This window comes from Scyliorhinus torazame, chromosome 13 (genome assembly GCF_047496885.1).
Source record: "Scyliorhinus torazame isolate Kashiwa2021f chromosome 13, sScyTor2.1, whole genome shotgun sequence".
Classification (NCBI taxonomy): domain Eukaryota; kingdom Metazoa; phylum Chordata; class Chondrichthyes; order Carcharhiniformes; family Scyliorhinidae; genus Scyliorhinus; species Scyliorhinus torazame.
In genome coordinates, this window is record NC_092719.1 from 173,346,115 (window position 1) to 173,372,607 (window position 26,493).

The 26,493-nt window shown below is 48.7% G+C and overlaps 1 protein-coding gene across 9 annotated transcripts in view; it reads left to right on the forward strand.

The window, feature by feature from the left end:
• The window catches only part of LOC140388384 (ERC protein 2), a 1,175,365-nt gene that overhangs the window by 275,746 nt on the left and 873,126 nt on the right, over positions 1-26,493 (forward strand). For all 9 annotated transcript variants that reach the window (XM_072472461.1, XM_072472462.1, XM_072472470.1 and 6 more), the window contains one exon: positions 23,145-23,300. In XM_072472461.1, coding sequence (XP_072328562.1) covers positions 23,145-23,300 — 156 coding nt within the window. The remainder of the gene's footprint in view (positions 1-23,144; positions 23,301-26,493) is intronic.

Sequence of the window (26,493 nt, forward strand, 5' to 3'; positions counted from 1 at the left end):
TACTGGGGGCTCTCGGGGAAGAGATGAGTATGTTGGGTGCCTGTGGAGAGAGATGGTTCTGGAGGGAGAGATGGGGACTGAGAGAGGCACTGGGAGACTTAAAAAGATCAGGGATAAGGGGGTGGGCTCTAGGGGAGTCATAGGGACTGGTGGAGGCTCTGGGGCAGAGGTGGGGACTGTAGAATTCTGAGGGAGGGGGTCTCTGGAGGAGAGATGACTAAGGGAGCGATGGTGACTGGAGGGGCTCTGGGCAGGGCTGGGATTGTCTCTGGGAGAGACGGGGGACTGGGTGGGTATTCTGGGGGAGAGATGGGGGACTGGGTGGTACTCTAGGGGATGGACTGGGGGACGAGGTGGGGACTGGGGCCTCTGGGGGAGTGATTGGGTAATGCGCTGTTCCTGGGAGAGACGAGGGACTGGAGGAAAGGTGGGGACTATGGAATGCAGACTTGAACATAGAACATACAGTGCAGAAGGAAGCCATTCGGCCATCGAGTCTGCACTGACCCACTTAAGCCCTCACTTCCACCCTATCCCCGTAACCCAATAACCATTCCTAATCTGTTTGGTCACTAAGGGCAATTTATCGTGGCCAATCCACCTAACCTGCACGTCTTTGGACTGTGGGAGGAAACCGGAGCATCCGGAGGTAACCCACGCAGACACGGGGAGGACGTGCAGACTCCGCACAGACCGTGACCCAGCGGGAAATTGAACCTGGGACCCTGGCGCTGTGAAGTCACAGTGCTAATCACTTGTGCTACCGTGCTGCCCATGGGCAAGAAAGAGTAGGGAAGAAGCATCTGTGGATGGGAGATTCGGAGAGAGGGAAGAAAAGAATTAGGAAGAGGGGAACACTATCAATGGCTTGCGACTTGAGGGGCAGAGTGCGGCAATGGGATTTGCGTTGGAAAATGGTCAGCAGGTCGTTATGGAGACTAGTATGTCCTCCAGAACTGAGAACAGCACAATACGGTGAATGGGAATGATACTGAGAGAGGAGAAGCTTGTAAAGAGATTCGTCAAATTTCTTGAGGTCCTGAACTGTGGGTAAATGATGATAGATTAACGCAAAATTTGAGGACTAGGGAACAGAGGCTAATGATTGTCACTGGAAGAAATAGAGGAAAGGACTTCTGGAACAGAGGACTTTGAATTATCGAATCCTTTGATCACGTGTGGCTATTGATATCAAGAAATAAAACTTCATTTGAAAGTGAATGGGATATATATTTGAGCAAGAGGAATATAAAAAAAATCTTGTGGGGATGACGAAGGGTAATAGGGTTACATGAGAGCTGACTGTACGTGGGGCCAAATGACCTCATCCTGTGCTGTACTTTATAAAACTTTGTGACAATTCTTCTTGCTTGGATCCGAGTTCAGTGATTAGTCTAAAAATACTGGTGCTGAATTGAGTTTCGAACAATGCAACCAGTGAGAAACTCCCCAAACACTGAGCCTGCTGCCCTTTGTGTGGTCTCCAGTTTGATTCAGGCTAACTCTGACTGAGGGTCCCAGTTGCTACCACCAAGAAGAATTTCAGTGAGTTATCGTTACTTACTGGTGAAACCCAACTTCCTCCCACCTCTGGTTTCCCCTGCTTCCGGGCTGGCCCCATATCGTCTGGGAGCTTGTTGCGTGAAATCACCTGCAAAAAGTACTAACCTTTGAAAGCTAAATGCGGAAACATTTGTAGCATTCCTGTGATTGGGCATCACATGTTTAGATGTCATGTGGTCAGAATGTCACATGACATCCAGGAATGCCTCCAGCTAGAGTTGGCAGATCTTCTTCAGCTCCACACCATTTTGATTTAATTGCCCCTGAGACGATGTAGTAAGCAACGTGGATGGCAATAAATGCCGGCCTTGCCAGAAACCCATATGGTGAAAATGGGAAGAAGAACTGCCATGTCCCATTGCATTAGGGAATGCTGCAGTCTTGTACTTCGGGTCAGAACAGAAAGAGTTTAATTTTCAAGTGGTAGATGTTGATGTTTGTGTGAGATGTGCGTAATGTGCATTTCTGTAATGGTTAGATGACAATTACTTTGAAGTCAGTCGGCTTTACACACATTCGATCTCCAAATGCTTATGATTTTCCATCAGTGCCTTAATTTCAAAAGAATTAAAATAACTTTCGTTTTTAAAACAATTCCCAAATCTCCCGTGTACGGCACGTAATTCACAACGAGGGTACTTCCCATGGAATCATTGAAGATTATTGCTTCCATTGAGAACGGCTTTTTTGTTGCATAATGTGAGGTCATAACTGATTTTTAATTGATTTTTATCCAGGGCAGCCCCTCTTTTAAGCTTTGTTGCACAATAATATGAAGAAAATGCTGGTCCCAGATGTGCAGCTGCATTAGCATGAGACAAATTCTGTTAGATGTTGCTATACTTTATTAGGTTCAAAGAATGCAAACAGGGCTTTTAGGATGATGTGATTAGTTGCTGCCAGCAGTTCCCGATTTCAACTCGAGCACTGCAGAAGGCACAGAGATCATAGAGGAGAATAGAATCCCGATGTCATAATATCCACTCATGTATATAATGAGATGCAGACAGGCAGAGAGTGACACACAGGATGACCAGTAAGCACACAACACTATTAAGCCAGAGGGCACTGAGACAGTCAGAGTCCACGAGCTAGCACAGTGCAAACACCATGCGGTAGCGAGTAAGTCTAGTCAGGCTACTACAAGGTCTCCAGTCAGTTCAGTACTGTGTCGATCCACAGCTGAATATGTAGATCAGTTCTATCGTTGAATAAAACAGTGTTGGATCTTCTCCAGTGTTAGACGTCTGTTTCTAGCTTCCCTGCATCGAGTGCAGTCCACGTCGAACCTACCTGCCTAACACATCATGGTACCAGAATGATACTGATCTTGACGGACCTACCTCGAGTGAATCAGCATTGACCAGCAAGCAGCCATCCGGTGAAATGGAAAACATCCAGCCTCCTCCGCAGCTTCGCATCTCCGGCAACCTCGGCGCCAATTGGAAAATCTTTAAGCAAAAGTTCCTCTTGTAGATCGAGGCCTCCGACCGCGAAGCAGCATCGGATACCAGGAAGATCACACTATTTCTCTCCACCGCGGGGGACCACGCCATCCACATCTACAACTCCCTTACGTTCGTTGACGGCGAAGACAATATGAAATTCAAAACAGTCCTGCTGAAGTTTGACAGCCACTACGACATTGAGGTGAATGAGAGCTTTGAAAGGTACGTTTTCGAGCAGAGGCTTCAGGGTAAGGATGAGCCTTTTCAGTCCTTCGTGACCCATCTCTGCATCCTAGCGCAGTCATGTAACTATGACTCGACGGCTGATTCCATGATCCGGGATCAGATCGTTTTCGGGGTCCACTCCGACTCCCTTCAACAGCAGCTCCTGAAAGTCACAGTTGACCCTCTCTGTCGCTATCGAGATGTGCGTTGTCCATGAGCACGCTAAGAATCGTTACTCCCACATCAGAGCGGCAGAAACTGCGAAACTGGCCTCCCACGAGGTGGAATGGGTGCAGGCCATTGCACAAATGCCGGGGCTGAGCATCGAGGAGAGTGGCCGTTTTGCGTGCTTTTCCCGGGTCCCTGCGCATGCGCGCCACGACCAAGTGGACGACGAGCCCGACAACCCGACTGCGCAGGTGCGTACGTCGACCGACCGCACTGCGGATGCACGATGGCGCACGGAACGCGCTGACGTCGGAGTCATGACGTGTCCAAATTGTGGCTCAGCACATTTAAAGCGGCAGTGTCCGTCAAACGGATAGCGGTGTCTACAGTGTGGCAAGCTTGGCCACTATGCAGCCCTTTGCAGATCTGCTCCACCGCTCAGTAGCCAGAGATCCCAGCTGCAGCGCAGAAATGTCCGCTCAATACAACAAGGCATGCCAGATTCCGATCCCGACATCCCAACAGACCCTGATGCTGAGTGCCTCAAGTCCCCATACCGGGTGGGATCCTCAGTGTGGATCCCGACGACGAGTGGTGTGCTGTCCTCACAGTTAAGAAGGCTCGCATCCGATTTAAACTGGACACCAGCGCATCAGCGAACCTCATCTCAAAATCCGACCTCGACACCATCCGCGCCAGACCAAGCATTCTTCCACTGGCCAGCCAGCTCCTTGACTACAATGGCAGTGCCATAGCTGCCAGTGGCTCCCATCAACTAGCGGTATCCAACAAGGCGATCAAGGCAACACTGCGGTTTGAAATCGTTGGGCCTGACAGAGCATCCCTGCTCGGTGCTCGAGCCTGCAAGCTCCTGAACCTGGTTCAGCGAGTCCACACCATGTCATCATCACCGGCGATGGCCTCACCTGATGGAAACTTGCAAGTCAACATAGATGACATTATCACGCAGTACCACAGCGTATTCGATGGAATGGGCACGCTCCCATACCGATGTAAAATCCTGCTCAAGCCGAACGCCACCCCTGTAATTCATGCACCACGCCGGGTGCCGGCACCCCTCGAGGATCGTCTGAAGAAGCAATTACAGGACCTCCAAGACCAGGGCATCATATCGAAGGTCACAGAGCCAACAGACTGCGTCAGCTCCATAGTCTGCGTTAAGAAGCCGTCAGGGGAGCTTTGCATTTGCATTGACCCTAAGGGTCAATTAATGGCGGGACCATTACCCGATACCAAAACGTGAAGAGTTGACCAGTGAGATGGCTCATGCCAAATTCGTTACAAGCTGGACGCCTCCAAGGGTTTTTGGCAAATACAGCTGGACGCACCCAGTCGCAAGCTGAACCCCGTTCAGTCGCTACTGCTACAAATGGATGCCTTTTGGGATCATATCTGCCTCCGAAGTATTTCACCGCATCATGGAGCAGATGATGGAGGGCACCGAGGAGCTGAGAGTATACATTGACGACGTAATTATCTGGTCCACAACACCCCAGGAACACATCGCTCGCCTCAGGAAGGTATTCCAGAGAATTCATGAACATGGTCCCCAGCTCAACAGGGCCAAGTGCTAGTTTGGTCAATTGGATATTAAGTTCCTGGGTGACCACATCACGCAGCAGGGCGTGCGGCCAGATGCCGACAAGGTCTCGGCGATCAACGCCATGAAGAACCCGGAGGACAAGAAGGCGGCCCTCCGCTTCCTCGGGATGGTCAACTTCCTCGGGAAATTCATTCCCAATATGGCATTCCACACCACGGCCCTCCGCCATCTCGTCAAGAAGTCGACGGAATTCCAGTGGCTGCCCACGCATGAAGAGGAATGGCGTGAGCTGAAAGCAAAGCTCACCACAGCCACGGTTCCAGCGTTCTTCAACCCAACCAAGGCAACCAAGATATCGACTGATGCAAGCCAAGACGGCATTGGGGCGGTGCTCCTTCAGCGAGATGACTCCTCGTCCTGGGCTCCAGTGGCGTATGCCTCCAGGGCCATGATGCACACTGAGCAACGGTACGCTCAGATTGAGAAGGAGTGTCTGGACCTCCTGACAGGGATAGTCAAGTTTCACGACTACGTTTACGGCCTGCCAAAATTCATGGTAGAAACGGACCACAGGCCTCTAGTCCATATAATCCAGAAGGATTTAAATGACATGACACCTCAGTTACAGCGAATTCTTCTTCAGCTATGTTGCTACGACTTCGAACTTGTCTACGTGCCAGGCAAAGAGCTGATGCCCTATCCAGGCCCATTACCACACCGTGTGAACAAACTGACTTCATCTGCCACATAGAAGCGCAAGTGCAGTTGTGTGCCACCAACCTTCCGGCCTCTGACGAACGGGTGGTACAGATTCATGAGGAGACGGTCAAGGATCCTCTCCTGCAGCGTGTGATGCAGCACCTTACCAATAGCTGGCAGAAGGGACAATGTCCCCAGTTCTATCACGCAAAAGACGACCTGACGGTGGTGGAGGGAATCCTCCTGGAACTCGACAGGATCATAATTCCTCAGAGCATGCGGGCTATGGTGCTGGGCCAACTCCATGAGGATCACCTTGGGGTCGAGAAATGCCGACGCAGAGCTCGGGAGGCGGTCTATTGGCCGGGCATCAGCCAGGACATTGCCGACACAGTCCTCAACTGCCCTACCTGTCAGAAGTTTCAACCCAAGGAAACGCTGCAACAGCACGAGATCGTGACCTCTCCGTGGTCCAAATTGGTGTAGACCTTTTCCACGCCAAGGGGCGTGACTACGTTCTCCTGGTCGACTACTTCTCCAGTTACCCAGAAGTGGTGAAACTGTCCCACCTCACATCGAAGGCGGTAATCAAAGCCTGCAAAGAAACGTTCGCCAGGCATGGGATTCCGCTCACGGTAATGAGTGACAACGGTCCTTGCTTTTACAGCCAGGAATGGTCTGATTTTGTACAGTCCTACAACTTCCATCACGTAACCTCCAGAACCCAGTACCCGCAGTCTAACGGGAAGGCCGAGAAAGGGGTCCATATTGTAAAGCGGTTGCTGTGCAAAGCTGCAGACTCAGGCTCCGACTTCAACCTGGCAATGATGGCATACAGGGCAACTCCACTGTCCACTGGGTTGTCTCCAGCGCAGATGCTCATGAATCACACTCCGAGGACCACAGTTCCAGCCATCCATGTTCCTGACCTTGACCACCTCACGGTCTTTCAGAAAATGCAGCAGTCACGGGCCCAACAGAAGGCCACATACGATGCTCATGCCACTGATCTACCCGAGCTGGCCCCAACTGATCATGTTCGTGTCCAGTTAGCTGTGGGCGGCTGGTCAGCCACAGCTGTTGTGATCAAACAAGTGGCCCCAAGGTGGTTCCTGGTCCGCATGGCTGATGGCTCCCTGCTACGGTGCAACAGACGGGCACTGCGCAGAGTTCCACGCCCGCCACCTGACCAAAGTGCCCCTCCACCTACGATGCTTCCTCCGGACGTACCCTGCCACGAGGCCACCAATCTACCAGCAATCCTGCCGGCCCATGCGACCACCGCGATAACAGTGATCCCGCCTATCCACGTGCAGGCGGCTCCTGATCCACCTCTGCGGCGATCGACAAGAATTTGTCGCCCACCACAAAAACTGAATCTGTAGACTGACCCTTTGTACATTTTGTGACTTCATCGATTTAACCTCTGTAAATATTGTTTTGTTTGCCATGTATCTGCACCATCGACACCTTCCTATGTATATACGTTCATTTAGACCCCTTTTGTATATAGTCAGGCATATATATAGCACGCACACCTAAGTATTTATGTTTCTAAAAAAAAAAGGGGGTTGGGGAGATGTCATAATATTCACTCATGTATATAATGAGATGCAGCCAGGCAGTGATTGACACACAGAATGACCAGTAAGCACACAACACAGTGCAGCCAATCACCAGACAGGACTCTACCACTGTAAAGCCAGAGGGCACTAGGTTTCCCGCTCTCTCTGGACCCAGCCACTGAGACAGTCAGAGCCCACGAGCTAGCAAGTGCAAACATCATGCGGTAGCTAGTAGTCAGGCTACTACAAGGTCTCCAGTCAGTTCTGTATCGTGTTGACCCACAGCTGAATATGTATATCAGTTCTATCGTTGAATAAAACAGTGTTGGATCTTCTCCAGTGTTAGACGTCTGTTTCTAGCTTCCCTGCATCGAGTGCAGTCCACATCGAACCTACCTGCCTAACACATCACCCTACAGTGCAGAAGGAGGCCATGTGGCCCATCCTCCTAAAGAGCACTGTGCCCAAATTGGACACTAAGGGGCAATTTTAGCATGGCCAATCCACCTAACCTGCGCATCTTTGGACAGTGGGAGGAAACCGGAGCACCCGGAGGAAACACACGTAGACACGGGGAAAACGTGCAAACTCCACACAGGCAGTCACCCAAGGCCGGAATCAAACCCAGGTCCCTGACGCTGTGAGACAGCACTGCTAACCACAGTCCCGCTTGGGTGAAACTTTGGGTAAACTACCTCCGGCTACTTAGCCATTCATCGACACCTAGAAATGAGACTTGTGCCTGTGTTCTTCACGGAGATGTGTGTGGTTAAGTGATGAGGGAGAAAATAAAGTTAATTATCTTGGAGGTAATTCTTTTTCCCTCTCCTCACTCTGAGACTTTTACTTTTTGTAGGGTACTATCCCCTGGTCACCAGTCCCCTTCTGGTACAGGGGCTGGTTTAGCACACTGGGCTAAATCGCTGGCTTTTAAAGCAGACCAAGGCAGGCCAGCAGCACGGTTCAATTCCCGTACTAGCCTCCCCGAACAGGCGCCGGAATGTGGCGACTAGGGGCTTTTCACAGTAACTTCATTGAAGCCTACTTGTGACAAGCGATTTTCATTTCATTTTTTCATTTTACATTATCCAAGTGACTATTCCTCATGTGTGAGCATGTAATTCTGCCAGAGTTGTAATGGCTGAGTGTAATACTTCATGTTTCACACATTTACGCTGCTATCGGTAGTTCCTGGTTAGCAGCAATCCTGCCCCGTTTTCTCACCCCTGCATCAGTGGCACTGAGCTCACACGCAACTCATCACAGATCAGGAGTGCAACTTTGAGCCTACTGATCTATGTGGGAGAATTACTTTCAGTGAATGTAGGATGTGTTATTGTACACATTTTGAAAAGCAAAGTTTCTCCAGGTACATGGAAGCTACGGTTAAAGTTCACAAGAGTAGAAAAGAATTATAACAGTACAAAAAAATTAAATATCTATATGCTTGAACTGGGCTATGATCTACTTAACTAAGTTAGCTTTGACCTGCTGGATGCAATAATTATGACCAGACGCAAATTCCTTTGAAATTTTGTCATTCAGCAGTGCAGCAGGCTGATGGAAAAGTGATGTGGCCATTTGTAATTCTGCATCGTTACTGAATATTTGGCATTCCCATGTTCTGTAGCAATCATTTTGGTTGCACAAATAAACAAACAGGGCTTCCTGTGTGGCAGAAAACAAGTGGGATGGGCAGCTAAAGTAGACTTACTCCCTCCGTTTCTGCCTCGATCTGGTACACTGGGAAGAGCACCTCCTGAAGCCAATGAGCTCTACTTTAGATATGCACCGAGGGCTCCAGTGACATCTAATTTGGTATTTTGGCCTAAAGGTTGAGGGGGTGACCAATGATGATGACTTTTTCATTTGGCCTCTGGTCCCACAGGAATCCTTTTGGCTATCCATCACTTAGCAAGGATTCATCTTCTGGAGCACTTGTGCCTGTCATCATTCCCACGGGTCTCCAGCAGCAACTTCAGGCTGCCTAATTTTAATGGCTCGGCAACCACTTCCTGCTTTCATCTTGGCCCTTTTGACCAATGTCAGCAAGCAGTGTTATTGATGAGGCCTGGCCATTTAAAGTAGGCCGAACCTGCCTCCTAACGCTTCTCTACGAGCGCAGGTTGGTTTTGTTATGTTCCGGCTTGAAATAAAAAAACAAGGACATGCAGTCACTATATGTGGTGAAACCACTGTGTTGTATTGTGGTGCCACAGTATTACGTGTTGTACAGTATTGCCACTATATTACATGTTGTACGGTTTTGGCTCTGCCCGTGGCTCCTCCCCCTAGTGCCTGGGTATATAGGCTGCCGACCTCTCACTGCCTCATTCTGGGGCACACTGCCAGTTCTGTTGTAAGTCAATTAAAGCCATAGTTAATTCACTCTTCGTTCTCCGTCTTGATTGATGACATATCAATTTAATTGACTTACATTAAATCAAAGAGCTGTTTAACATGGATCCGGGTCTCAAACCGGACCTCCTGCAGGTCGACCCCCAATCAGCCGACGCCGATGTCTTCTTCGCACACTGGCTTCGCTGTCTAGAATCCTTCATCAATTCTTCCGCCGTCGCCGTCTCCGAGGAACACAAGCTGCGAGTCCTCATCTCCCGGGTGAGCCGGCGAATTTTTCTCATCTTCCGGGACGCGGCCTCGTTTGATGAAACCATTACTCTCTTGAAAGGACGGTATGTGAAACGGGTTAACGGACTGTTCGCCAGGCACCTCCTTGCCACACGGCGTCAGCGCCCTGGAGAGTCGCTGGCAGAATTTCTGCGCATTTTGCGGGTGCTCGGCGGGGCCTGCAACTGCGAGGCGGTGTCGGCTGCTGAGCACACCGAACTCCTGATCCAGGACGCTTATGTTGCCGGCATTGACTCTCACTGTGTTCGCCAGCACCTGCTAGGGAGGGAGACACTTGACCTCGGGGAAACGGTGCAGCTTGCTGAATCGCTGGAGGTGGCCTCCCTTGACGTGGATGCCGATGCCTCCGACCACGCAGCTCCCTTGGGGACGCGGGGGCCACCATCTTCGATGCCACCCGCCATGTGCAACCCTCGGGCACCGCCACCTTCGATGCAAACTGCCACGTGCCACCCGCGTGGGCCGCCATCTCGAACGCAATTTTTGAAGTCCACCGCCTCATCTTCGCCATTTTTGAAGTCCACCGCCGGCTCCCGGAACTCCGGCTCGCCCATCCGTCAGCTGGCCTCCGCTACTCTCGACCCGCCCGCCTGCTGTCCAAGCCCGCCCGCCATCCGAAGCCAGCCCGCCGTCCGGTGGCCGCCTCCATCACCCAAGACCAGTCTCGGCCTCGCGGCCTCGCTAAATCTACGATGGCGGTCCGGATCAGCGGCCACGAGACGGCCTGACTTTTTGACTCCTGGAGTACAGACAGCTTCATACACCCGGCCACGGTATGGCGCTACTCCCTTCCCGTTTTACCCGCAGCCCAGAAAATCCGCCTGGCCTCTGGGTCGCATACCGTGCAAATCCGTGGGTACTGTGTCGTGAGCCTCACGGAACGGGGCGTATCTTTCAAACATTTTAAGCTCTTTGTCCTCCCACACCTCTGCGCGGCAATTCTTTTGGGTCTCGACTTCCAGTGCAACCTCCAGAGTATCACCCTGAAGTTCGATGGACCCCTGTGCCCTCTCACCGTCTGTAGCCCCTCAACCCTTAGGGTCACCGCTCCCTCGCTCTTGGCCAACCTCACCCCAGACTGTAAGCCCGTCGCCACTAAGAGCAGACGATACAGTGCTCGGGACATGACCTTCGTGAAGTCGGAGGTTCAGCGACTCCTGAGAGAAGGGATTATAGAGGCCAGCACCAGCCCCTGGAGAGCTCGGGTGGTGGTCATCAAGACTGGGGAGAAGCACCGGATGGTCATTGACCATCAACTGGTACATGCAGCTCGATGCGTACCCCCTTGGATAGTCAGTGGTCCTGCTGATCATGGCCGCAGATGGTGACATTATCTAAGTATGGGTACGTAGCCCGCAGCCCGTACTGGTCCACCATTTGGTCCATCCTCGCTGGAAGACCGGGACCCCATTGGTGACGCCGAAGGGAACCCGGAGAAAGTGGTAGAGGCGGCCAGCTGCCTCGAAGGCAGTGTACTGGCGGTCCTCCAGGCGGATAGTCAGAGGCTTTTCCCCAGGGTAGAGGAGTCAATTACTAGGGGGCATAGGTTTAAGGTGAGAGGGACAAGGTTTAGAGGAGATGTACGAGGCAAGTTTTTTACGCAGAGGGTAGTGGGTGCCTGGAACTCGCTACCAGAGGAGGTGGTGGAAGCAGGGACGATAGTGACATTTAAGGGGCATCTTGACAAATACATGAATAGGATGGGAATAGAGGGATACGGACCCAGGAAGTGTAGAAGATTGTAGTTTAGTCGGGCAGCATGGTCGGCACGGGCTTGGAGGGCCGAAGGGCCTGTTCCTGTGTTGTACATTTCTTTTTTGTTTGTTTTTCCCCGCATATCTGACATGGTCAATCAGATTGCGCAGTACCGGGTCTTTTCCACCGTGGACCTGAGGTCCGCGTGCCACCAGCTCCCTATCCGCCCGGAGGACCGCCAGTACACTGCCTTCGAGGCAGCTGGCCGCCTCTACCACGTTCTCCGGGTTCCTTTTGGCGGCACCAATGGGGTCCCGGTCTGCCAGCGAGGATGGACCAAATGGTGGACCAGTACGGGCTGCGGGCTACATACCCATACTTAGATAATGTCACCATCTGCGGCCATGATCAGCAGGACCACGACATTAACCTCAAGAAATTCCTCCACACTGCCCAGCTCCTTAACCTGACCTACAACAAGGAGAAGTGCGTTTCCGCACAACCCGGCTAGCCATCCTAAGCTATGTCGTGGAAAACAGAGTCCTAGGGCCTGACCCCGACCTCATGTGCCCCCTCATAGAACTTTCCGTTCCCCAGAGCCTCAAGGTCCGCAAACGATGCCTGGGGCTATTCTCCGACTATGCCCAGTGGGTCCCCAACTATGTGGACAAAGCCCACCCACTTATTTATTCAAGGCCGATATCACTAAGGCCACCATGCACGCGGTGGACGAGTCCATCCCCTCCCAGGTTGAGAGCGATGCGTCAGACGTCACCCTGGCTGCTACCCTCAACCAGGTGGGCAGGCCAGTAGCCTTCTTCTCAAGAACCCTCAATGCTTCCGAGATTTGACACTCCTCTGTCGAGAAGGAAGCACAAACCATTGTGGAAGTTGTGCGGTATTGGAGGCACTACCAAGCTGGTAGGAGGTTCATCCTCGTCACCGACCAACGGTCGGTAGCCTTTTTTATTTGACAACGCACAATGGGGAAAAATCAAAAACGATAAGATACTGAGGTGGAGGATCAAACTCTCCACCTACAGCTATGATATCCAGTATCGTCCTGGGAAGCTTAATGAGCCCCCAGATGCCTTTTCCCGCGGTACTTGTGCCATCACACAAGTAGACCGACTGCGGGCCCTCCACAATGGCCTCTGTCACCCAGGGGTCACCCTGCTTTTCCATTATATCAAGGCCCGCAAACCTGTCTTACTCCATCGAGGGGGTCAGAACCATGACCAGGGACTGCCAGGTCTGCGCGGAGTGCAAACCGCACTTCTATCGGCCAGACAGAGCACGCCTGGTAAGGGCCTCACGCCCCTTTGAACGCCTCAGCATGGATTTCAAAGGGCCCCTCCCCTCCACTAACCGTAACGTGTACTTCCTCAACATCCCTGACGAGTACTCGCGCTTCCCTTTCGCCATCCCATGCCCTGACATGACCTCTGCCACAGTGATCAAGGCATTGAGCAGTGTCTTCATCTTGTTCGGTTTCCCCACTTACATCCATAGCGATCGGGGTTCCTTCTTCAGGAGTGATGAGCTGCGTCAGTTCCTGCTTAGCAAGGGCATCGCCTCAAGCAGGACTACTAGCTACAATCCTGGGGGGAACGGACAGGTGGAGAGGGAGAACGCGACGGTCTGGAAGGCTGTCCTTCTTGCCCTACGGTCTAGAGTTCTCCCAGTCTCCCTCTGGCAGGAGGTCCTTCCCGAGGCACTCCAATGCATCCGGTTGCTTCTCTGCACTGCTACTAATGTGTCCCCCCCATGAGAGGATGTTTGCCTTCCCCAGAAGGTCCATCTCGGGTGTCTTGCTCCCGACCTGGCTGACGGTTCCGGGGCCCGTCCTCCTCTGACGGCATGTGAGGACTCATAAGTTGGATACTCTGGTCGAGAGGGTTCTTCTTCGACATGCGAATCCCCAGTACGCCTGCGTGGCTTACCATGTCGGACGGAAGGACACAGTCTCCCTTTGAGATTTGGCACCCACAGGTTCCCCAGCGACTGTCACCGGCGCTCCCGACCCTATTCCTCCCCTCTCTACTACTACTTGACCCGACCTTCAAGATTTGGCACCCGTAGGTTCCCTAGCGACTGTCACCGGCGCTCCCGCCCCTATTCCTCCGCTCTCTACTACTACTCGACCCGACCCTATACCCCCTTCCCCCGTTGTTGCCCACCCGTCTGGGAACACAAGCTGTCTTGCTCCCGGACACACCGGCCTCAACGCTTCCGCCAACTACAATGCCCACACCACTGCCGGAACTGAGGCGGTCACGGCGGACAATCAAAGCCCCGTCAGGCTCAATCTCTGAAGCAACTTGTTCACTTCACTCCCGCCGGACTTTTTTTTTGAGCAGGGGGTAAATGTGGTGAAACCACTGTGTTGTATTGTGCTGCCGCAGCATTACATGTTGTACAGTATTGCCACTATATTACATGTACGGTTTTGGATCTGCTTGTGGCTCCTCCCCCTAGGGCTTGGGTATATAGGCTGCCGACCTCTCTCACTGCCTCATTCTGGGGCACACTGCCAGTTCTGTTGTAAGTCAATTAAAGCCATAGTTAACTCACTGCGTTCTCCGTCTTGATTGATGGCATTTGTTGATGAGGCCTGGCCATTTAAAGTAGGCCGAACCTGCCTCCTAACGCTTCTCTACGAGCGCAGGTTGGTTTTGTTGTGTTCCGGCTTGAAATAAAAAAACAAGGACATGCAATCACTATATCCAGGACTTCTCATGGCAATACAGTTTTATTATGTTTTATGCAGTTTTATGTCAATTGGGCTGATTAGCTACTACATTCTTTAAACTATATGCTGAATTTAAATCTGTTGCAATTTTGAATGATAAAATCTACAAACAAGAAATAAAAGGGTTAACCAGCTAGTGCATCGTCATAGTCTTGAGCATATGCCATCAATATTGTTGAGCCCATCTGAAGTCAGCCACCATGGCAACAAGGCCTATCAGTTTTCAGGAAAGAGTTGCCGACAGACTTTCCTCTACTGTGTGAGCCCCGTCAAAAATCTTCAATTCTTTTATATAACCAAGCATTTTTAAAAGCCCAAAAGTGAATTGACACAATCTCTGCATTGAGTAGTTTCTCTGTTCTGCTTTTATATATGAAATTGTACACTATTGGGCAATAATTTCTCTCATTGCTGTTAAAATATGTTCAGCTATAATATGGGGTCATGTTTTTCTGCTTTGAAACCAAGTTTGCTTTTGAATTTGTAGCTGGTCATGCATGCAATTAAAAGCCATTTATAAAATATAGAGGCTAAGGGGAGATGTCATGTAATGGCAATGTCACTGGACTGTTAATCCAGAGGTCCAGGCTAATACTCTGGGGGCATGGGTTCAACTCCCACCACAGCAGCTGGTGGAATTTTAAATAATTAATTAATCAAATTCAATAAAATCTGGAATTGAAAGCTAGTCTCTGTGATAGTTTCAGGGCACCATCATAGATTAGCCTAAAATATCCATCTGGTTCACTCATGTCCTTTAGAGAAGGAAATCTGCTGCCCTTACTGTGACTCCAAACCCACAGCCATGTTGTTGACTCTTAACCTCCCTCTGAAATGCCATAGCAAGCCACTCCGTAGCACCACACTGATAGAGAAAAGTCAAAAAGGAATACCACTGGATAGACCACTTGGCTGAGACTTGGGCACCAGAAGTGACAATGGTACACCAAGCCCTGTCAACCCTGCAGTGCGCTCCGTAATAACATCCGGGAGGCTTTTGCCAAAACTGGAGAGCTGTCCCAGGCGGCACGGTGGGAATAGGATGGGGTAGTGGGACAGGATAGAATGCTCTTCTGGAGGGTCGGTACGGACTCAATGGGCCGAAAGTTGTCGTCCTTGCACTGTAGGGATTCTGCAGACCCCATGCGATTTCATGGCACCAGTTCAAACATGGGCAAGGAAGCCTTCTACTGATTACCACTGATGGGCAAGGATCTGGCACATAAAACGTTAACTTGAGACTGAGTGATGGAAGAACATACACGACCCACACCTATGAATCCGTGTTGTGTTGAACAGAGCATATGTAGAAGCAAGCATGGGGATAGCTCCTGGTTTGGATCTTTACTGTACTTGTGTATATAATTTCTAATAGTTATGAAATACATGCTATTGAACCATCTAAGACCTCGAATACCTTAAGATCTAATAAACCATGCACAAAACCTTACAACATGGTGGCAGTGAATGGAGCAACTCAAAACCTCGCAGACTGTAGGAGAAAATTAAAACTCTGGAAAACGGAAGGAAAAATCAAATAATTATTCTGGCCTGAAGAAAAGCTCAAGAAGCAAAGGCACAGAAAGACAGTCCTAAAGATAGGCTTGGAAGCCTGAACGCAGAATCTAAATTCCTCACTGTAGCAGAAGACACCATTGAATCCGATGGAAGTCCAATTTCAAGACTCAGTGTGTAGAGTCAGGTGGCTAAGCAGGAGTGAGCTGAAAATTTAAAATGCCTGGACAACACGAGACAAAAAAAAAAGTTTAATATTACAGTGGTCAGAAATTGCCATTAAAACGCAGTCCGAGGAAACCGATTCCTGAGTCAGCGCCTGAGCACACATTGGCTAAGCTCGCTCCGAGTAAAGAAAACAAATTAATTAAAAATTAGTCGTCAATGAAGGGACAGTTTTATGCTTCCAAGACCCAAGAACATTGACCTAAAGCGGGGAAGACTCTAACCAGCTGATCCAGGTAGCTAATGTTGAAAAAAATGTAAACACTGTTGTTGCGAATGTCATTACTGCCGTAGAGAACAGCAGTGAAGCCGCCATTAGCCCCTTACACGACCCCACTCCATCTGCACCCATACAGCCTCCAGATCTCCACATGACCCCAGCATATTCTCTGCCTTTGCCGCCCAATAATAATATATCAAACTTGGCATGGCCAGGCCTCCTGACTGCCGGTCCCTCTGAAGAACTGTCTACCGAATCTAAATAAAAGACTAAATCAAACACCGTGACATCACCCGTTGTGGGGATTGGGTCCGTAACATACAAAAGAAGATCATCAGCATACAAGGACATTGTATTCGGCCCCATTCCCCTTTACCCTTTTCCACTTATCCGAGGCCCTCTGAACAATGACTAAAGGCTCGACTGTGAACAATGTGGAAAAGTGTGAGGTTATGCACTTCGGAAGCAGGAATGGAGGAGTAGACTATATCTAAATGGGAAAATGCTTAGAAAATCAGAAGCACAAAGGGACTTGGGAGCACTTATTCACGATTCGCTTAAGGTTCACGTGCAGGTTCAGTTAGGAAGGCAAATGCAATGTTACCATTCATGTCGAGAGGGCTAGAATACAAGACCTGAGGCTGTATAAGGTTCTGGTCAGACCCCATTTGGAATATTGTGAGCAGCTTTGGGCCCCGTACCTAAAGAAGGACCTTCTGGCCTTGGAATGGGTCCAGGGGAGGTTCACAAGAATGATCCCTGGAATGAAGAGCTTGTTGTATGAGGAGCGGTTGAGGACTCTGGGTCTGTACTCGGAGTTTAGAAGGATGAGTGGGGATCTTATTGAAACTTACAGGATACTGTAAGGCCTGAATAACGTGGACGTGGAGAGGATGCTTCCACTTGTAGGAAAAACTAGAAGCAGAGGACACAATCTCAGACTTCCTTTAAAACAGAGATGAGGAGGAATTTCTTCAGCCAGAGGGTGGTGAATCTGTGGAACTCTTTGCCGCAGAAGGCTGTGAAGGCCAACTCACTGAGTGTCTTTAAGACAGAGATAGATAGGTTCTTGATTAATAAGGGGATCAGTAGTTATGGGGAGATTAATAAGGGGATCAGTGGTTATGGAGAGAAGGCAGGAGAATGAGTATGAGAAAAATATCAGCCTTGATTGGATGGCAGAGCAGACTCGCTGGGCCGTGTGGCCGAATTCTACTCCTAGGTCTTATTGTCTTATGGTCTTCCGTGTCTTCAGACAAGACTGCTCTGCTTTAGCTGTTATTGATGTGGAGATGCCGGCGTTGGACTGGGGTGAGCACAGTAAGAGGTCTTACAACACCAGGTTAAGTCCAACAGGTTTGTTTCGAATCACTAGCTTTCGGAGCACTGCTCTTTCCTCAGGTGAATGAAGAGGTAGGTTCCAGAAACATATATACATAGACAAAGTCAAAGATGCACGACGATACTTTGAATGCAGGTAATTAAGTCTTTCCAGGTCCAGAGAGAGGATAGTTACAGGTTAAAGAGGTGTGAATTGTCTCAAGTCAGGGCAGCTGGTAGGATTTCGCAAGCCCAGGCCAGATGGTGGGGGGTGAATGTAATGCGACATCAATCCAAGGTCCCGGTTGAGGCTGTACTCTTGTGTGCGGAACTTGGCTATAAGTTTCTGCTCGGCAATTTTGCGTTGTCCCGCGTCCTGAAGGCCGCCTTGGAGAACGCTTACCCGGAGATCAGAGGCTGAATGCCCTTGACCGCTGAAGTGTTCCCCGACTGGAAGGGAACATTCCTGCTTGGCGACTGTCACGCAATGTCCGTTCATCCATTGTCGTAGCATCTGCATGGTCTCGACAATGTACCATGCTTCGGGACATCCTTTCCTACCGTGTATGAGGTAGACAACATTGGCCGAGTCGCATGAGTATGTACCACGTACCTGGTGGGTGGTGTTCTCATGTGTAATGGAGGTACCCATGTCGGTGATCTGGCACGTCTTGCAGAGATTGCCATGGTAGGGTCGTGTGGTGTTGTGGTCGCTGTTCTGAAGGCTGGGTAGTTTGCGGCAAACAATAGTTTGTTTGAGGTTGCGCGGTTGTTTGAAGGCAAGTAGTGGGGGTGTGAGGATGACCTTGGCAAGATGTTCATCTTCATCGATGATGTGTTGAAGGCTGCGAAGATGTTGTTGTAGTTTCTCCGCTCCGGGGAAGTACTGGACGTCGAATGGTACTCCGTCGGTTGCGTCCCGTGTTTGTCTTCTGAGGAGGTTGGTGCGTTTTTTTGCTGTGGCGCGGTGGAACTGTCGATCGATGAGTCGAGCGCTATATCCCGTTCGTACGACGGCATCTTTAGTTATTATTACTTTTTTTTTTTTACCTATCCTACTGGGAGAGAATTGTGCTTTTATTTGTGGTCAAAACAAAGGTTGCCAGATCAAACTCCCAAATTCTCCAAAACATTTTCAAAATGTCTCTCTGAAACCCTTGGCTCCACCCAGCAATGAAATCATCTCCCCAAGCTGAAATAATTAATTAACCTTCCAGGGACTGAAAGCATATTAACTCCCCAGGGACTTTCACCAATCAAACCACAGTCAGTACATTAGCCCAGCCTGAAAAAACAATTTATCTTGGTCGATTTCACCTTCTGGATCCTAAAAGCTCCCAGGCCCTTCAAAATAGGATTATTTTTTAAAAACGTGACTATTGCAGCAATTTCACTATAACCCTAGGCTTTTTACCAAGTGCCGAATCCAATATTCCTAAAATCCTCCATTGGTCACAAGGTCAAAACCGTACGTGATTTCAGCAAACCACATAGCTAAACGCAAAGGTGAAACTTCTACCAAGTCACACCCTCACAACAGGAAGAACCATCCTCCATCCCAGTGTGTGTCATAGCAAGCTGCAGGAAGGAAGAAGACAAAAGAAACACTAAAGTGATGAGCCCAGATTTTGTAAACCCTGTAAAGAGTGGGATAAGCCAACTGCCAACTGTCACTCCAATTTGTTGCTCTCTTTGGTTGGCTCTGAATATGGCGGTCAATATGGTCGCCTTCCTTAATTCTAATTACGTTTGCTCTAGAGTCGGCAGGTATCTTTCGATACCGGCACAAGGTTCAAAACCGAATACTGGTCAAAGACTCGATACACCAGTTAGTAAGTTCAAAGTCAAATGCTTATTTATTTACACACACAGTTAAATATACTCATGCATGAAACTCTACAGACTAAACTATCACTACTGCTAAAGCCTATACTTAGCTTCGGGTGCCCACTCAGTCAGAGGAACAATGGCCGTTGTTCAGTTCTGAGGCTGCTGGGGTCAAACTGGTACAGAGGAACAGCTGAGGTCGTCTGTCTGGTAGCGTTCGTTGACCTTGGACTTGTTTCTGGTGTAACTGGTGGACAGGTCTCTCCTCGGTGAGAGCCGGGTCCAAGAGAACGATTCTCTCTTGGGGGCTCCTTCTTATACCCAAAGGGGCTTCCCGCTCTTTTGGGCGGGCCTTGAACTTGGTCCCAATCAATTGGGCCGTTTCTTGATCATTCCTATTGATTTCATCCAATAAAGGGGTGTGTGCCCTGATGGCTGGGCATGTCCTAGGTGGCCGTTGGCCTGCTTTGTTTCGGTCTCCTCTGGCGCCGGGGTGTCTGCCTTCGTATCGGTTACTCAAATGTTACTCTTTTGTTCCCGGAGATGGGCCATTAGTATGCTAATGGGCCTACAGTTTTGGTCTTGTCTGGGAGCTGCAGTTCCAATATGCAGACAAGCTCTGAACCTGCTTGTTTTCTCAGTATTGTCCATTTTCCCTGCAATCTTTCCCCTCTTAACTTAAACCTACGTCCTCTAGTTCTCGATTCCCCATCCCTGGGAAAAAGACTGAGTGCATTCACCCTATCCATGCCTCTCATGATCTTATGCACCTCTGTAAGATCACCCCTCATTCTCCTACGTTCCAAAGAAAAAAGTCCTAGCCTGTCCAATCTCGCCCTATAACTCAATCCCTTGAGTAAATCACTTCTGCACTCTCTCCAGTTTAATAACATCTTTCCTATAGCAAGGCGACCAAAACTGAACACACTACTCCAGGTGCGGCCCACCAAAGTCCTGTACTATTACAACATAACTTCCCACTTCTATTCTCAATGCCCAGACTGATGAAGGCCAGCATACCAAAAGCCTTCTTCACTGCCCTATATACCTGTGACTCCACCTTTAGAGAACCGTGCACCTGAACTCCAAGGTCCCCCTGTTCCATGATACTCCCTAAGGCCCTACCATTCACCGTGAAAGCCCTATCTTGATTTGACTTTCAAAAATACAACACCTCACACTTATCTGTATTGAACTCCATTTGCTATTTCCCGCCCTACATCCCTAGCTGATCCTGCTGCAATTTTTGATAACCTTCCTCACTGTCTACAATGCCACCTATTTTTGTGTCATCTGCAAACTTACTGATCATGCCTTGTCCATTCTCATCCAAATCATTCATATAGATAACAAACCGCAATGGGCCCAGCACTGACCCCTGAGGCACACCATTAGTCACAGGCCTCCAGTACGACAAGCAACCTTCCACCATTACCCTCTGCTTACGACCATCCAGCCAGTTGTATATCCAATTTGCCAGGTCTCCCTGGATTCCATGTGATGTAACCGTCCAGAGCAGCCTACCTTGTGGAACTTTATCAAAGGCCTTACTGAAGTCCATATAGATTACGTCTACCGCCCTACCCTAATCAACCTTCCTGGTTCAAAAAAAAAAACCTGAGTGCATGATTAAACCACCTCTGATTTTGTGTGTCGAGCTGTGTAATGAAGTGTAAATGGAACATTTTAAATTTATTCTTCCATCTGAATAGGTCGTAAGAATGGTTTCATGGAGAAATCTCCAGGGGCTGGTTTAGCACAAGGGCTAAATCACTGGCTTTGAAAGCAGACCAAGGCAGGCCAGCAGCACGTTTCAATTCCCGTACCAGCCTCCCCGAACAGGCGCCGGAATGTGGCGACTAGGGGCTTTTCACAGTAACTTCATTTGAAGCCTACTTCTGACAAGCGATTTTCATTTCATTTCATTTCATTTCAAATCTGGGAACCACACTGTTACTAATCTTGTTTGGAGAATGATGCATGAGTTTGAAGGAAATGCAGCCTACATCAGCTCGTTCTTTGAAATAAAAACAGAAAATGCTGGAAATAGTTTTGGCAGTTAAGGTTTAAGGTGTGAAATTTCATCAGAACTGGGAAAAGATATCGAGGTAATACGTTTTGAGCCAGGGTTTGGTGGGATAAGGCCAAAAGGCAGGTCTGTGATAGGGTGAAATTCAGGACACATTGAATGCCTTCCAGGGCCGAAGGGGATGGTGATGGGGCAAGAAAAGAAACAAAAAGTGCACCTCGAACAGGTGTGCTGCTGACTGCAAACAAAAAATAAGAAGAAAATGACAAGATGTGAAGAAATGTAATCAAACTGGGTACAGAGGTCACAACCTGAAATTGCAGAATTCAGTGTTGAGTCCGGAAGGCTGTATTTGAAATGTGCCATATGAAAGACGAGATGCTTTTCTTATGTTGAGTTTCATTGTAACAGTGCAGCAGGCCAAGGACAGAGATGTCAGTGTGAGGAGAAGGTGCAGAAGTAAAATGACAGGCTATCCGAAGCTTGGGGTCATGCTTGTGGACTGAATGGAGGTGTTCCACAAAGCAGTCACCCAATCTGCATTTGGTTTCCACCATTTGGAGGAGGCCACATTTTGAGCAGCAAATTCCATACACTAGATTGAAAGAAGTCCACTTAATATTGCTGCTTCTGCTGGAAGGAGCGTTTGGGGCTCAGATGGTGAGGAGTTAAAAGGGCAGGTGTTACATCTTCTGCGTTTGCACGGAAAGATGCCAAGGACAGAGGCCGGATTGTTGGAGGTGATTGAGGAGTAGACCAGGCTGTCAAATGGGGCATCGTCCCTTTTGAATGCTGAAAGAGGGAAGATTTGTTTGGCGGAGGCATCACATTGAAAATGATGGAAATAGCGGCAAATAATCCGTTGACGATGGAAGTTGTCAGGATGGAAGGTGAGGACAAGGGGAATCTTATTGTGGAACTTGAGAGGGGAAGGGGTTGAGAGCAGAAGTGCAAGGCATGTGGTGGACATAGTTGAAGACCTTGTCAACTACGGGGAGCTGAAATCATCGGTTCAAGGGTTTTTAAAAAAAAAGGACATCCCAGAAGGGCATCATCAATACGGATGCAATAGGAATGGAATCTTTACAGGGTTTTAAGTGCAAAGAAGTGTATTGGAGGCAGTGAGTGGGCTTATGATGAAGACAAGTTGATGGCCTATTTTCCTAATTCTGATGAAAGGTCACAACATTAAATGTTAACTTTGTTTCTGTCCACAGATGCTGCCAAACTCTGCTGAGAATTCCCAGCACTCTCTAATTGTATTTCAGAGTTCCAGTATCCACTGTATTATATTTTTCAATTAGCTTGTCCTTTGAGCCTGTCCCACCTTGGCTCAGTATAACGTTTGGAGACCCATCACCCCCATTCCTCTCCGCATGGCCGCTTTGTTGAGGCCAAAGTACTGAGAAATCCCAGGTCAGTTGAGGAAAAAAGGCTCTGGGAACTTTCCTGTTTGATTGCCAACAATAATCAAGTAAGTTCCGGGAGACTACTGTGACATGCACTTCAATGACCTTGCTGCTCTTGTTTTTGTAGGTTTGTTTGCTACAGATGTTGTGCTGCAAAAAGTGCTTTGCTGTTTTAACTTCAATGGCTGATAAGTTTAGAATGATTGTACTTTTTCATAGTATATAACAATAACAGTAGTAGTTTAAAATGGTAATTTTATTTCTGCATTAGGATACCAAGATTGCCTCACTGGAAAGAAATATTAGGGATTTAGAAGATGAAATTCAAATGCTGAAGACTAATGGAGCTTTGAGTACTGAAGACCGGGAAGAGGAGCTTAAGCAGATGGAAGTTTACAAGAGTCATTCAAAGTTCATGAAAAATAAGGTAATATTTTCCTCTTAGTTGTATGATTTGAAAGTAATCACATGTTGGTGCCCTGTCGAGGGTTCTTGCTTGTGTTGTTTCATGCACTGATCAAGGTGTGTTGTTGTCTACAGGCAGGTGGTGAAGGAGGAGACCAGAAGTCAGTCTTCATTCAGTTTTCAGTTTATTTATGAAGTAAATCAATCTTCATTCAGTTTTAGATTTATTTATCATAGAATCATAGAATTTACAGTGCAGAAGGAGGCCATTCAGCCCACCTATTCTGCACCGGCCCTTACAAAGAGCACTGGCTGAAGCCCACGCATCTACCCTATCCCCGTAACCCAGTAACCCCCATTTAACATTATTTGGATACTAAGGGCAATTTAGCACGGCCAATCCACCTAACCGGCACATCTTTGGACTGTGGGAGGAAACCGGAGCACCCGGAGGAAATCCACGCAGACACGGGGAGAACGTGCAGACTCCACACAGACAGTGACCCAGCCGGGAATTGAACCTGGACCCTGGAGCTGTGAAGCAACTATGCTAACCACTATGCTACCGTGCTGCCTTTATGAAGTAAAACATCACAAATGTGAAACTCCTGACTTTAAAATAATTGGGGGATATGATTTAGATAACAAATGGTTTTCAAACTTTATATTAGAAGATGATTTCAGTATCAATAATTGTCTCTGCGTATGTGCAAAAGTAATTATTCAAGAACGTTCTCCCCTCCTGTAGATGATTCACATAATTTAATCAAATATTCTCAGTATACTTACGACTTCAGGAAATGGTCACTTGCTTTGTTTTGTTTTTTTGGAGCTGCATGTATTGATAAGATTGATTTTAGGCTAGCCCGAATGGAGTGGGCTTGATGGACCAAATGGTCTTAGACAGTCAAGTCAGGGCTGGTGATATGCTGTGACTGTAGCCTATTTTGGAGGCGAATGATTACAGTGGCATGGAAGAGGATTGCAATGGAGAAGAGTACAGGATGTGGGTATTCTGAGAAAGAAGAGCTCAGAGAGGTCATGGGGTAAGATCTGATCAAAATTAGAGAAAGAGTAGGGCTCGGGGGAAATTGTGGCTTGGTGATAGTAGGGAAATGGGGAGTTGTTCAAAAGAGACAAACGTGAATGGATGATCTTCACCTGGAAGACATAGAATCTCTACAGACTAGAGTGCAGAAGAAGGCCATTCAGCCCATCGAGTCTGCACTGACCCTCTGAAAAAGCACCCTACCTAACCCCCCCTCCCAAACCCTATCCCCGTGAACCCAACTAACCTTTTCGGACACTAAGGGGCAATTTAGCATGGCCAGTAAACCTAACCTGCGCATATTTCAACTGTGGGAGGAAACCGAACCACCCGGAGAAACCCAGGCAGAGATGGGGCAAACTTGCACGTTTCTCACAGTCACCGAAGGTTGGAATTGAACCCGTGTCCCTGGCGCTGCGAGGCAGCAGTGCTAACCACTGAGCCACCGTGTTGTCCTTGTTGGAGATAAGGGGGTGGGAACAGGAGAGAGGAGGTTTAACGTGATGCTGGCAGTGGAGAAGAGAAACCCAGTGTCAACAGTGAGCAATGTAGGCAGAGAAGAGCGAGGCCCAAAGATGCTTGACCTTGTTCAGACAAACCTGTGGAGGGATGGCTAAATGAAGTGTGCTTGTGTCCATAGGGCTGGAAGGAATTAAGTTTGGGGGCCATAGTGGGGGAAGTGAGAGAGGAGTGTGAAAATATTAGTATCCTGATAAAGATCTTGCACTGGGATTATTGGGTTGTGCATGCGTGGCTATCATCTTGAGCTCGCTCAAGAAAACGCGCACCAATAAGAGCAAATGTCAGGTTCGTGAGAAAGGTAGATAAGTCTCTGAACCAAACTTGTGGATTTCCGACTGTTAGCAATTTTACGTGGAAGCTTGAGTATTTCTATAAATGATTGAAGTTTTTATATTTGCTTTATAAAATGCATTTCAATTTGTGATGTATGCAGCCAGGTACCAGAGGAAGTGACATGCTGGAGAAGCTGGGAGAACAGGATGGAGTCCTTACAGGAAGTAGGGTGTGAGGAGCTATAGTGGAGGTCGCTGTGGGAGTCGGTGGGTTTGTAATGAATGTGGGTGGCCACTCTATCACTGGAAATGGAGACAGAGGTCAAGGAAAGGAAGGGGTGTGTGGGACCATGTGAAGGTGAGGGAGGGGTGGAAATTGGAAGCAAAATGGGTACATATTTTCCAGGTACAGGCTAGAGTATGAAGTGGCCCCAATACTCTCCTCTATGTAAAAGAAAAAGAGTTGTGGGAGAGGGCCTGAGTAGAACTGGAACAAAGAGTGCACCACATAATCCACAAAAAGACAGACATAACTGGGACCCGTGCGGGCGTACCCATGGCCACACATTTTTATTTGCAGCAAGTGAGACAAGTTAAAGGAGAGAGTGGTACAAGTTCTGCCAAGCAGTGGAAAGTGGCGGTGGACATGGATTGTTTGGGTCTCTGCTCAAGGAAGAAGCATAGATCCTCACACCCTCCTGATGAAGGATGGGGCTGCAGTGGGATTGGACATCCATTGGATTTGGATGGATTGGATTTGTTTATTGTCACCTGTACTGAGGTACAGTGAAAAGTACAGTGAGCGAGCAGCTCAGCAGATCATTAAGTACATGGGAAGAAAAGGGGATAAAAGAAAATACATAATAGGGCAACACAGCATATACAATGTAACTACATAAGCACTGGCATCGAATGAAACATACAGGGTGTAGTGTTAATGAGGTCAGTCCATAAGAGGGTCATTTAGGAGTCTGGTGACAGTGTCCATAATGAAGAGGAGGCGGTTGGGGCTAGGGAACTGGAAATTGTTGATATGACATAGATATCAGATGAATCATGAATGTAGGTGGGAAGGACTGGACAAGGGGGAAGAGGATGGAGTCAAAATGAGTTCCACAGGGCAGGAAAAGGCTGTTACGATGGGTCTACCGGGAAAACCATGTTCGTGGATATTGGGATGGAGGCTGTGGAGAGAAGATCGGTGGAGGAGATGAGGTTGTTTGGTGGTGGGGTCATGGTCCAGGGGGAGGTAGAAGGAAGCGTCTGAGAGTTTGTGGTTCCACCGCTGTCATAGATCATAGAATTTACAATGCAGAAGGAGGCCAGTCGGCCCATTGAGTCTGCACCGGCTCTTGGAAAGAGCACCCTACCCA